This window comes from Ylistrum balloti, unplaced genomic scaffold (genome assembly GCF_031769215.1).
Source record: "Ylistrum balloti isolate Yb309-2 unplaced genomic scaffold, AGI_CSIRO_Ybal_v1 Utg372470, whole genome shotgun sequence".
In the NCBI taxonomy this organism is placed as follows: domain Eukaryota; kingdom Metazoa; phylum Mollusca; class Bivalvia; order Pectinida; family Pectinidae; genus Ylistrum; species Ylistrum balloti.
The window spans coordinates 39,612-53,830 of NW_026783108.1; the positions used below are offsets into that span (position 1 = coordinate 39,612).

General features: G+C 35.8%; 1 protein-coding gene across 1 annotated transcript in view; it reads right to left on the reverse strand.

Annotated features, from left to right (window-relative positions):
* Positions 1-2,053: 2,053 nt before the first annotated feature.
* Positions 2,054-14,219, reverse strand: part of LOC132564654 (tetraspanin-5-like) — a 28,499-nt gene continuing 16,333 nt past the window's right edge. Inside the window, exons 4-8 of the mRNA XM_060229291.1 lie at positions 13,777-13,875; positions 9,710-9,826; positions 9,385-9,435; positions 8,486-8,602; positions 2,054-7,958 (exon numbers count right to left, since the gene is read on the reverse strand). Coding sequence (XP_060085274.1) covers positions 7,884-7,958; positions 8,486-8,602; positions 9,385-9,435; positions 9,710-9,826; positions 13,777-13,875 — 459 coding nt within the window. The 3' untranslated portion in view covers positions 2,054-7,883. The remainder of the gene's footprint in view (positions 7,959-8,485; positions 8,603-9,384; positions 9,436-9,709; positions 9,827-13,776; positions 13,876-14,219) is intronic.

Below are 14,219 nucleotides of genomic sequence, written 5' to 3' on the forward strand. Positions count from 1 at the left end.
TGGTAAACCTACGTACTGTCGCCTTGCACGCAAATTAGCCTCACGCAGTCTGTTGATCACTGTTTGGGGATGAATCCGATGGTTATGATTATCAATCGTATTCCTTGCCGTTTCAGCAGCCGTTAACCTCCTGTTACGCAAGTGTGCCAGCCTAACCACCCGGTCTTGACGTCGCGACGTTACGCGTGGACGTCCTGATCTCAGCCGGTTTTTACTGGCCGGATGTGCATAGGTTTCTCGTCACACCTGCTTGATTTTGAACATTGGTTAGGGTGATAGGCATGGTGCACTTTTATTTCCGCAATTTTTATACAGCTATGTATATTTAATACAAAATTAATAACAATTTTCCAAGTTGCGTTTTTTTTTCGTTTCAGTATATGTATAGCTGAAATCCATGTACATGTGTACAGTGTCGATGTCTAAGAATATATTATTTTCTTTATCTCGGTAGCTATGTCTAGCTGAAATCCATGTACATATAGTGTTTACTTTATCTTGGTAGCTATGTCTAGCTGAAATCCATGTACATGTGTACAGTGTCGATGTCTAAGAATATAGTGTTTACTTTATCTTGGTAGCTATGTCTAGCTGAAATCCATGTACATGTGTACAGTGTCGATGTCTAAGAATATAGTGTTTTCTTTATCTCGGTAGCTATGAACTTGTCTAGCTGAAATCCGTGTACATGTGTACAGTGTCGATGTCTACACTCATAAGAGTTTTACTCCCTTGTTGGAAGATGAAGTCAGAGGAAGAAAAGTTTGATGTCGGCAAATTATAATTATGGTGAATAGCTAGCTGGTGACATGTTTGTAAGACACCTATAAATATTTCACTGTAACTAACCTTTTTTTGCATTGACTTTGATCTTTTCAAACAAAACTGACAATCTCTCTCATGCTGACAAAATTTCATCAGATACATAACTCAACCTGTCAGCATCACTGCCAACGATTCATGATTGACAATATTAATCGAGATTTTCCAGGAGAATATGTTGTTGTTTCATTCCAATATACACAACAGCTGTACCAAATTAATGAAAATACAGAAATGCTGTCACTGATATAGATTTTTTTTAAGGAATAATTGTTTTTATTTATCTTTTTAGTAGAAAGATATAGAAAAATAAATAAGCAAGTTATTATTTACTAGTTAAAATAAAAGAACCTTAAACAGCCAGGCCAGGGTCTTGATTAAGTAATGAGCCAAAATTGAAAATTCTTTAAACAGCGTTATCAAAATATATGAAATCTTCAACAGTATTTGATATTTAACAAGCTATCCAGTAATATTCCAAGTCATTTTTTTCTTGTCTGTCGATAATAGCATCAGATATTTGCAGATTTTTTCAGGAACAGGTAACTAATTCCTTGTTCCATATCCTTTTGCTTCTTTTTATGGAAATTGTTTTCTTATCAAAACAGGCCACGAAGACTTGCCATGTCCCTCAATTTTACTTTTAAGGTACATTGATAATGTCTTGACTTAAAATAACAGGAAGGTTATTAACAGTGTCCATTGTATCATTCTCAGCCCCATCAACTGTCAAGCTATACCATCCATCCACAGTGAAACATTACTCGGTCATTTCCTACACAATGGACAGCTGTCCACCAAGCTGTATGACCAACATGATGATTTTGATTTCCCATTTTGAACTTTCCATTTATAGATGGTAGTTGTGCCTGCTTCCATAAACTACAGTATCTGCAGTTCAGTTGATATGATATATCGAGGGCTTGTCTCAATATCACAATTCCCATGCAAGAGGTGAACACCTAACAGATAAACTTGCAACAGTAGGTTTTGAGAGATACAGTTTGATCACTAACTTGTATACACGGTAGTTACATGCTTGTATAGCTTAAATGCAACACTGTATATGAATGTTTCAGTTTGATAATCAGACAGAGGGCAATTCAATACATAGAAAACATTTTTTCTTTTGGAATAAGCAGCATGAAACTGTACTCTTCTGAAAATATTTGAAAATGTAGACCATAGCCTGTGTGTGTGCTATTTTATGATATAAAATGAAAAACATGAGTAAAAATAGAAGAGACTTTATTGATGACATGGTGTACAATGTACAATGACACTGTAGAGACATTGGAGTTGTAACAAAACCTTCCTTCAACTACATGACTATAGAAACATGTAATACACTGCCTCTACTCTTCTAGAGCCTGCACAGCTACTCTTCTAGAGCCTCAACAGAGTCATAATCCAATGATAAGATGGACATTCTTAACAAATTTTACAAATTCAAACTATGGCAGATTCAGATGGGTTTCTTGAGCTGAGTCTTTTTATCAGCCTGTTGGAGCAAGTAAGCTTTACTCTAAAAAGAATTCTCCTTCCCCTAACCTACACATGCCTCAAGACATGAGTATCACTTGTGTTTAAATTAACTTGCAGCATGCTGTTTTGTTCACTGAATTGGGAAACAGTCTGTATATCTAACTAGAATGCTGCTTTTCTTTCTTTACTCCCATATCAATGTGTGGTTTTACATACATCTGATGCCAATTCTTAAAATAGGGACTATTTTTACCAGATTTAGATTTGGTATTACCAAGAAAGACTGTTTCAAAGATTGTTTGACACATCAAAGAAAATCAGGATCCAGGTGGGAGACGAATTATATATCAGGAGCAAGTGCTTGGATTCTGGACCAAAATATGACATTATTTACCTGGAAATATGATATATTGATAAAAATTCACCGATGTTCCAGATGAATACTCCAAAATATTACAGCTGACCATGATAGAGAGATAACATGACTTATCTTAACATGTTAGAAATCCAAATAGGATCTGATATATATCTATTGATGCACAACCAAATTTCAATATGAAATTCACATACAACATTGCTATAGCTATTTGAAAATAAAATTTGCAGCAATACAATCACGATCCATCAATTATGATAGTAAAATTATAAAATCTTGAAATTACTTTCATCATATTTAAAGTATGAAATAAGCAAAATTTTATCAAATTCAGTGTATAACAAGAGCAACTACACAGATACACTAAGGTATAAAACACCATTCATAGAGTTAAAACCAAACAAATTTCAGCTGTGTTCGTAGAGAACAGGTTGTTTGAAATGCAAGACAAGTAAGAAATTTAATCATCTTTTATATGAAACTACATTTATCATTCCTTGTTGCCTTGGCAGAGATTCATTTAAGTTTTTCTAAGTTCAAATGTCCATTAAAAAAAAACCCACATGTAAAAAGATCTTTTAAAAATTTGTAAAAACCAAGAAATATAGAGCAATTGCCCCAAAGTCAAAGCTAAATATAATAGGAAGAGACTTCTGCCAGTTAAAGCAATGATCTCTACATCACATTTACATTAAAACTGCCATGATAAAGAGGGACTTAACTGTATATTTATCATACACATCAATTATAATGACGAATCTTTCAAATGCATGTACTTTTAATGCATAAAATTTTAAAAGCTATAATGATGGGCAAATTATCGAAAATCAATTGATTAGTGATATGTATAACCAATCAGATTTAAAATGACTGCCAGATCTCAGAAATACAGTAATAAAGTATTACTCCTTATATCTATTTGGACATTTTGAGATAATTTACAACCAGTTGCCTTGAAAGCTTAAATTTGTGGTATTCTTAATGTATAAATTCACAAACATACAGATATATAGTAACAATTTTCAAAGTTGAGCTAAAACAATGATTTGAAATTTACAGTATCTTTAATACAAAAACCAAACAACTCAAGCTATTTTGAAGCCAATTAAAATCAATAATTGATCAATCATATGTGTTCAATGATTGATTAATCGACAAGAACCGATTCCCATCAGTATAAAGTTGCCATTTTAAACCTTAGTCACCTGTTTTTATTACATTGTTGTTTTCTTCATATGAAACATCTCTTTACCAGAATTTTCTACAACTCTGAAAATAAGCAGCTGTTCATTAAAGTGAAACTAAAACATTTCTCACAAAAAGATAAAAATAATGACTATCAACCATGAAATTAAATGAAAGCATATTTGACTAGATTACAAACCAATGCTTAAGAAACCCTCAACTAACGATAATTCATTTTTTTCTTGTCATATACTTCTGTATCAGTCAGGTATTGCAGTAGTTTCACTTATACATGCATATGCATGAAGTTTGTAAACAACCTCATCAGAAATGTGTAAGTATACATATATATATGGTTTACCTAAGTGGTATACATTGTACTACATATATTTTGTCTTACACATTCAAACAAATTTTTTTTTTTAAATATTGCAATAACTTTGAATATTGCCTCAAAATGAAATGGTTAAAATATGAACATTAGTGTTAAAGGTACTTTTCTATAAAAAACTAAAAAAAAAAAACCCAAAATTTTGAATTGCTCAGAATGATAAAATCATCCATGCTTGTGTATAGTATAAAATCTTAATTTTCGTTGGGGATTTTTTATTTTTTAATTTCATGAATACTTCATGAAATCTGATCACATGTGCATGAATTATTGAATACTGTGTACTGGGTAAGTTAATTTTTTTTAAAAAACCCACAATGACTGGGCCCCATTATAATATAAGATTTCACAGTAGCCACTATGTGAGAGTATAAAGAGATTCTAAAGGGAATTTGGGAAAAGGGTGGACTCTCTTAATAAGATTTCTAATGCCAAATAAAAATCACAACAAATGATAAAAGACAAAATGCAACTTAACATATACAAAGCCCTGAAGATATCAATCTATCCACTTTATGAGAGGGTTGAACAGACATAACACGTACATCATCACAGCATGATCTAGTACAACAATATAGTAAGCATACCAGTTAAAATGGGACTTTTAAAACTACACTGGAAATCAATATCAATACTTAAACCTGTGCAAGACTCTCATTCATATTTCAAATTGATTATTTATGTAAGAAACATATAACAAACACATGTACATCTATCTTCTGAGAAGTTCTTTCGGCCAAAATCTGTATCTTCTTCAAATTTCATCCCTGAATTCTCAAATGGTTTTTATAATATCTATCACAAATCTTTTCTGTTCATAAAAAATGCCATTAATTTCATATCATATTTGAGAGGTTATATACATAATTACTGTACTCAGAGTACCTGTAGTAACTGTATGAGATATTTCAGTAGACATTAGGGTCTCATCCCTTCTACATTACACCAGATCTAGCCTGTCATTTCTAGACAGGTAAAGATCAATGGTGCAGATTTTATTATCTTGGAAGTGAAACAACGGAGAAGTAAAAAAGAAATCTGTTGTATCGCGTTTTCCACAGTGGTAGAAACATTTCCAATGTTAAAGAAAATTGCACATGAATATGTAGTATTGCACTGTTTTACAAAAGGGGAACAACTCTTGACAAACAAAACCTCATGGCAACTTTTTAATTTTTTTTCTTACCATCTAATACAGAAAACATTGAAAATCTCATATAACATGTAGATGTCAAGGTGAACATGATTAATCAATAATATTTTTGCAAAATAAAAGTTGTGTTGACAGATAAATTCATATTGGGACTGAATCAGCTACACGGAAATCAGATGTGTTTTGTTTCTTTATCTTTGCATTTTATCTTAACATCCTTTATCAGAATTTGAATAGACATGATGAACATGACCTTTGCCCTGCAACGAAATACAGAAATGCTTTGCACTTTTCCCCTTGCATGAAGAATAAGGTGTCACCTCTCCTTTTATTTAGAGGATAAGGCACAAATTTCAGCAAAAATTATTTTTTAACACACTACAGCTGCTAGTTGAATTATTCTTTGTCTTAAACATCTTGACAAGACGAAGGTTTTCTGTAATTCAAAATTCTTTTCAATATCCTACAAATCATACTCTTCATTTCAGACGAAATAAAATACAAAAATGTACATATAATGGCATAAATATTGCAGACTTTATCACAACGACAATGGACACTTATAATTGCGAGTGGAGTTGGCACATGATAATACAAATAGCACACATGTTTCGAGCTAAAAACATGACTTTGTATAAAAATGACTACCACACATGAAAGGACACTGATTGGGATATGTGTAAACGTCATGGGTGACTCGAGCTAGTGTGCGGTGGGGAAAAAATGACTACATACTAACATCAGGCTTAAAATCTAGTCTGGGAGGTCTCTGATAATTAGTCATTTCACTGGTTGAAAGAATACACTTCATTTAATATGTTTGCAGGCATGAATTCTCAACCCCACAGTCTGTACAAATGTATTTTGATATACAGACTGGCAGGTTAGGAATCATTGCAAAGTCCCTGTAGGTGTTACCTTAAAAATTAGAAAGTTGACCAGCAGTATTAAAAAGATGGTATAAAATGTTTCTAGTAAACATTTGTTTTCAAAACAGTTTATGGTCATTACACAGGGAATTGAAATAAGTTCCAAATAGTGGGTTCAAATGTGTTTTTATCTCCCTTGGGTAGCCTGTATCCTTAGGTATGCATTTAAACTTCCAAGCTGCCATTGCGTGCATCCTTGGCATTTAACATCAGGGACTTTATAAACTATAAATATACACTAGGTTAAATCACAGAGAAATATACATTGTGCCAGATACAGTTCTCAGTGTATACGGATATAACTGAAAATTCTATCACACATTGTTGCCTTTAAAATCCTGACTACAAATAAATATTTGTCACTCACTCATAGGTACCATCAGAACATATCTGAACAAACATATATACTTGTGAGATACATACATTTAGTATGACATAAAACCAATAGACTTTTGGTAGTCTTTTCATCAATCTTGTATTAAAATTAATTGCGAAATTTCTTCTCTCTTTCTTTCCCTCTCTCTATCTCTCCCTCTCTCTCTCTCTTTCTTTAAGTTATATATATACACCATTTCTACAAGGTAAAAATTCCTATCAAACCATTCTTATCAAGTTAGGTTATCAAAAATTTTATTTCAATAAAGCAATATAAATAGAAGAATTTTTTAGAGATCTTGTACTTTTGCAGCAAAAAAGCCACTATTAATTTGATACACAATGGTAAGAGTCTCACAACACTGTTGCTATGGTGATCACATGTCAACATGCACAATATTGTTGCAATGTTGCTTTTTCCCCACTGACACTGTAACACTACTACTACAGTGGTCACTATGGAAAGAAAAATGGCTAAATTAGGCCAAGAAACTTTTATGTGACTTTTTTTTTAAGATATTCGTATCCTCATAAAAACATCTGAACGAAATAATTAAAAACCAATTGAAAGAATTATTGAAATGACTGAAGGGAAAAAAAGAGAACTTTATCATTAAAATATTGATTTATCACAAACGATTTCCAAGGAAAAATTATCACTGATTGAGGTTTAGTTCATATAAGTGTATCTATTGAAATTATATTTTCAGTTGATCATTTGCCCTATAGCCTATTACAAAAGTATAAAGAGTATATACACAGTTGATCGCTCATTTAACTCTAATGATCAGTATCCTCTGTAACGACAACATCTAAAAGATTTCTATTTTACAATTATGTACAATAATGATAATTTGTTGTAAAGTAAATATGTAGCATGTAAACAGGTTACTAAACATCATAGGTATCCCTCGTCGAGTTAGAAAAAATCTTGTTTTGAAAATCCAGGTCGTTGTAAGTACTGTAGTTGTCTCTGATATTTTTGTAAAAGTTTACGTACCATCAAAATTACGTTATCTGTAGAATATGATGTGTCTTTGACACCTTTTTTCTGTAAGAAATGATGCGTCTAGAAAAATGCTGTCTACCAACAGTGAATCTTTCCTTGACATGATACAAGTATCTATGTGTCCTTCACATTTTGTTGTCTGAAGTCTGGTTCAATAGCTAGGGATATCTCCATTTAGCTTTCTGTGCCAGTATATCACTTTTGAGGTTGTGAGCAAAACAAATACCCAGTATCTGTAATATAAGACAAGAGAAGTGATAAAGGAAAAAACTTAACTTGAATCACAGCCAAAGCATTGAATCTTCGTGGTGTTTTGTTGAAGGTATGTACAGAAATATATAGACAATTATACATTTTTGATGTTTAGTTAACATACCTGTACATCTTACCTCTTGTAAAATTCACAAAAAAGTTCATGTCAAAATAATAAAAAAAAACTCTGAGATCTGAGTTGTAGATTTTATATCATTTAGTTATAAATGAAGTAGTTTTAGTAGTTATACTGTCAGAAAAACTGGCCTAAACACATTTATTTCTTAACTTTGATTCTGATGATGATTCTCAACAGAAAATTGACACCACAGCCCTCTCCTAAGTTGCATGTGGTAGGACAATATCACGCAGGTGGTACCTTCAAACTTGTGTGGCATAAATGTTTAAAAGACAGTCCTTACTAAGAAATAGAGGACTCCAATATTTATAAGACCATAGAGAACTTTTGAAAGTAGTAATGCTGTGGATCTGTAGGGAGATAGTTTACCTGTAGGACAGCCATGCCCACTAATACTGAGGCTACAGGTATAAGATTCACCTCCATCCATTTCTCCCCTTGAGGTATACAGCCATCTGTATATATTGTCCGACTTCGGATGTCATCCTGAAACACAATTATCCCTATTTCAAAACAAGGAATTTTTAAATTAAAGACCCTATATTAAGAAGCTACTGTAAACCACTTTTATTTCATCTGGGATTTATTTTCGTGTTCAAACACAAGAAGAGTCAATTGTAAATTCTAAATCCTCAAGATTTTCTGTACAAAAATAAATCTGAAAGGCATCCATGTTAAAACAATTAACACTATCTTGCAGTCATTCACAAATTTAAAGTCGTTTCTAGAACAGCATTCAGGAAATCATGTACTCGCAAAGATGTCTGAAAGGATAAGTTCAAGAAATAAGGTAATCACAAAACCTAAGTGATTCGCAGTATATTTTAATGATTAATAGGCACCAACAACAAAAGATATTGTAGGTAAAACAACTTCTTATTTTCCCATTACACTTAAATCATCCCTTTTCACAGCCAAAGGATGCTGTGCCATGGCATAAGCTCAGGTGAGCTAAAATGTTAATTTGACTAAGTGTCCTATGTATACATACAATACATATATACTTACCTGTGAAATATTAATGGACAAAGTGTTGACAGATTAGGTACATACAGTTTCAGTCTGTGTTGGAACACACTGACCCTGTCATTCAAGATATCATGCATTGTCTATACTTGTAGTAAGTACATTTTTAACCAAAACTGTAAAAATTGGAAAGTATACAAAAATATCAATCAAATTACATAAGGCCATAGAACAGCAGAGAAGACCGACAAATGTCTCAATAAAGGATACAGAACCATAGATATATTGATTTGTGGACTTACATGTTCTGGTTTGGAAATGTCAAAGCCACAATGGCGATTCTGTATTATTTCCTGAAACAGAAAAAAAAGATGGAAAATTAATTATGAGAATATGGACTTCTAATTGAGATGGGTTATGCATTTTGGGAAATCTTTTTCATCAATTATTTTTTTGAAAAAAAACAACACAATTTGAAGTTTGATCAGGTTGACTGCATACATGTGAAGAACAAATTTTTGACCATGCCATTAATTAGCATTTTCTTGACTTAAACATATGATAGGAGAACAGAACATATGAGTACGTGATAGGTCTATCAACTATTACATTGTACAACGTTCTTACATTTGTAGGTTTACAGCAGGAAAATGGCACTCCACAAGCCTCAGCCCCCGGGGAGGAACAATTAAAGTATCGGTTAAGTTCCCAATCTCTGTAGTCAGTCATTCCACAACATAACAACTGTAAACAAACACAATAACTGTAAATAATCACAATAACTGTAAACAAACACAATAACTATAAACAAACACAAGTACGGTAAATAATCACAATAACTGTAAACAAACACAAGTACGGTAAATAATCACAATAACTGTAAACAAACACGAATACCGTAAATAATCACAATAACTGTAAACAAACACAAGTACGGTAAATAATCACAATAACTGTAAACAAACACAAGTACGGTAAATAATCACAATAACTGTAAACAAACACAAGTACGGTAAATAATCACAATAACTGTAAACAAACACAAGTACGGTAAATAATCACAATAACTGTAAACAAACACAAGTACGGTAAATAATCACAATAACTGTAAACAAACACAAGTACGGTAAATAATCACAATAACTGTAAACAAACACAAGTACCGTAAATAATCACAATAACTGTAAACAAACACGAATACCGTAAATAATCACAATAACTGTAAACAAACACGAGTACCGTAAATAATCACAATAACTGTAAACAAACACGAGTACCGTAAATAATCACAATAACTGTAAACAAACACGAGTACCGTAAATAATCACAATAACTGTAAATAATCACAATAACTGTAAACAACCATGAGTACTATAAACAAGATTTAAACAACAAATCCATCTAAATCAAGGCATTTAATCTGCATAAATCATTAAACGCTACATAAGACACCTCTACCTGCCTCTACAGATGGTAATGATGATTCAATAGATCATCTATCCAGTCCTCCTGTGTCCTTATCATCTACCCAGTCCTTCAGTGTCCTTATCATCTATCCAGTCTTCCTGTGTCCTTATCACCTACCAAGTCCTCCTGTGTCCTTATCACCTACCAAGTCCTCCTGTGTCCTTATCACCTACCAAGTCCTCTTGTGTCCTTATCATCTACCCAGTCTTCCTGTGTCCTTATCATCTACCCAGTCCTCCTGTGTCCTTATCATTTACCCAGTCCTTCAGTGTCCTTATCACCTACCCAGTCCTCCTGTATCCTTATCATCTACCCTGTCCTCCTGTGTCCTTATCATCTACCCAGTCCTCCTGTGTCCTTATCATCTACCCAGTCCTTCAGTGTCCTTATCATCTACCCTGTCCTCCTGTGTCCTTATCATCTACCCAGTCTTCCTGTGTCCTTATCATCTACCCAGTCCTCCTGTGTCCTTATCACCTACCCAGTCCTATGTCCTTATCATCTACCTAGTCCTCCTGTGTCCTTATCATCTACCCAGTCTTCCTATGTCTTTATCACCTACCCAGTCAACCTGTGTCCTTATCATCTACCCAGTCCTCTTGTGTCCTTATCACCTACCCAGTCCTCTTGTGTCCTTATCATCTACCCAGTCCTCCTGTGTCCTTATCACCTACCCAGTCCTTCAGTGTCCTTATCATCTACCCTGTCCTCCTGTGTCCTTATCATCTACCCTGTCCTCCTGTGTCCTTATCATCTACCCAGTCTTCCTGTGTCCTTATCATCTACCCAGTCCTCCTGTGTCCTTATCACCTACCCAGTCCTACGTCCTTATCATCTACCTAGTCCTCCTGTGTCCTATCATCTACCCAGTCTTCCTATGTCTTTATCACCTACCCAGTCAACCTGTGTCCTTATCATCTACCCAGTCCTCCTGTGTCCTTATCACCTACCCAGTCCTCTTGTGTCCTTATCATCTACCCAGTCCTCCTGTGTCCTTATCACCTACCCAGTCCTTCAGTGTCCCTATCATCTACCCTGTCCTCCTGTGTCCTTATCACCTACCCAGTCTTCCTGTGTCCTTATCACATACCCAGTCCTCCTGTGTCCTTATCACCTACCAAGTCCTCCTGTGTCCTTATCACCTACCAAGTCCTCCTGTGTCCTTATCACCTACCAAGTCCTCTTGTGTCCTTATCATCTACCCAGTCTTCCTGTGTCCTTATCACCTACCCAGTCCTCCTGTATCCTTATCATCTACCCTGTCCTCCTGTGTCCTTATCATCTACCCAGTCCTCCTGTGTCCTTATCATCTACCCAGTCCTTCAGTGTCCTTATCATCTACCCTGTCCTCCTGTGTCCTTATCATCTACCCAGTCTTCCTGTGTCCTTATCATCTACCCAGTCCTCCTGTGTCCTTATCACCTACCAAGTCCTATGTCCTTATCATCTACCTAGTCCTCCTGTGTCCTTATCATCTACCCAGTCTTCCTATGTCTTTATCACCTACCCAGTCAACCTGTGTCCTTATCATCTACCCAGTCCTCTTGTGTCCTTATCACCTACCCAGTCCTCTTGTGTCCTTATCATCTACCCAGTCCTCCTGTGTCCTTATCACCTACCCAGTCCTTCAGTGTCCTTATCATCTACCCTGTCCTCCTGTGTCCTTATCATCTACCCTGTCCTCCTGTGTCCTTATCATCTACCCAGTCTTCCTGTGTCCTTATCATCTACCCAGTCCTCCTGTGTCCTTATCACCTACCCAGTCCTACGTCCTTATCATCTACCTAGTCCTCCTGTGTCCTTATCATCTACCCAGTCTTCCTATGTCTTTATCACCTACCCAGTCAACCTGTGTCCTTATCATCTACCCAGTCCTCCTGTGTCCTTATCACCTACCCAGTCCTCTTGTGTCCTTATCATCTACCCAGTCCTCCTGTGTCCTTATCACCTACCCAGTCCTTCAGTGTCCCTATCATCTACCCTGTCCTCCTGTGTCCTTATCACCTACCCAGTCTTCCTGTGTCCTTATCACCTACCAAGTCCTCCTGTGTCCTTATCATCTACCCAGTCCTCCTGTGTCCTTATCACCTACCCAGTCCTCTTGTGTCCTTATCATCTACCCAGTCCTCCTGTGTCCTTATCACCTACCCAGTCCTTCAGTGTCCCTATCATCTACCCAGTCCTCCTGTGTCCTTATCACCTACCAAGTCCTCCTGTGTCCTTATCACCTACCAAGTCCTCCTGTGTCCTTATCACCTACCAAGTCCTCTTGTGTCCTTATCATCTACCCAGTCTTCCTGTGTCCTTATCACCTACCCAGTCCTCCTGTATCCTTATCATCTACCCTGTCCTCCTGTGTCCTTATCATCTACCCAGTCCTCCTGTGTCCTTATCATCTACCCAGTCCTTCAGTGTCCTTATCATCTACCCTGTCCTCCTGTGTCCTTATCATCTACCCAGTCTTCCTGTGTCCTTATCATCTACCCAGTCCTCCTGTGTCCTTATCACCTACCCAGTCCTATGTCCTTATCATCTACCTAGTCCTCCTGTGTCCTTATCATCTACCCAGTCTTCCTATGTCTTTATCACCTACCCAGTCAACCTGTGTCCTTATCATCTACCCAGTCCTCTTGTGTCCTTATCACCTACCCAGTCCTCTTGTGTCCTTATCATCTACCCAGTCCTCCTGTGTCCTTATCACCTACCCAGTCCTTCAGTGTCCTTATCATCTACCCTGTCCTCCTGTGTCCTTATCATCTACCCTGTCCTCCTGTGTCCTTATCATCTACCCAGTCTTCCTGTGTCCTTATCATCTACCCAGTCCTCCTGTGTCCTTATCACCTACCCAGTCCTACGTCCTTATCATCTACCTAGTCCTCCTGTGTCCTTATCATCTACCCAGTCTTCCTATGTCTTTATCACCTTCCCAGTCAACCTGTGTCCTTATCATCTACCCAGTCCTCCTGTGTCCTTATCACCTACCCAGTCCTCTTGTGTCCTTATCATCTACCCAGTCCTCCTGTGTCCTTATCACCTACCCAGTCCTTCAGTGTCCCTATCATCTACCCTGTCCTCCTGTGTCCTTATCACCTACCCAGTCTTCCTGTGTCCTTATCACATACCCAGTCCTCCTGTGTCCTTATCATCTACCCAGTCCTCCTGTGTCCTGATCACTTACCAAGTCCTCCTATGTCCTCTACTGGAGGTAATAATGATTCATCACTTACCCAGTCCTCCTGTACCCAGTCGATCAGGTTTTGGAGATCAATGTCTTCACGATAGTTGACAATCATATTTCTCACTTGCATCTCTATCTCACCCCTAACCTGTTAAACAACCAATTAAGATCACACTTTAAGTAAAACCTTTGATAATGAAACTTGATTCCAGACCATGATATAAAATTTTACAGTTTGTTATAGATTACAAAAACCATTAGTGGATCAATATCCACTATGTACATATAGTCTTTACTGTAAAAAATATACATTTTTATGGTTCTAGATTTTTATGGTTTCTAAAAAGAAAAAAAAAACTATTTTGTGGATGAGTATCAATAGATAATCATAGATAAAGCTACTTATACTTATGTTAACAGTCAGTGGATTCTTGGATTAAGAATACACATCAAATCAAGGAAAAAAAAAAAAAAAAAAAACACACACACGAA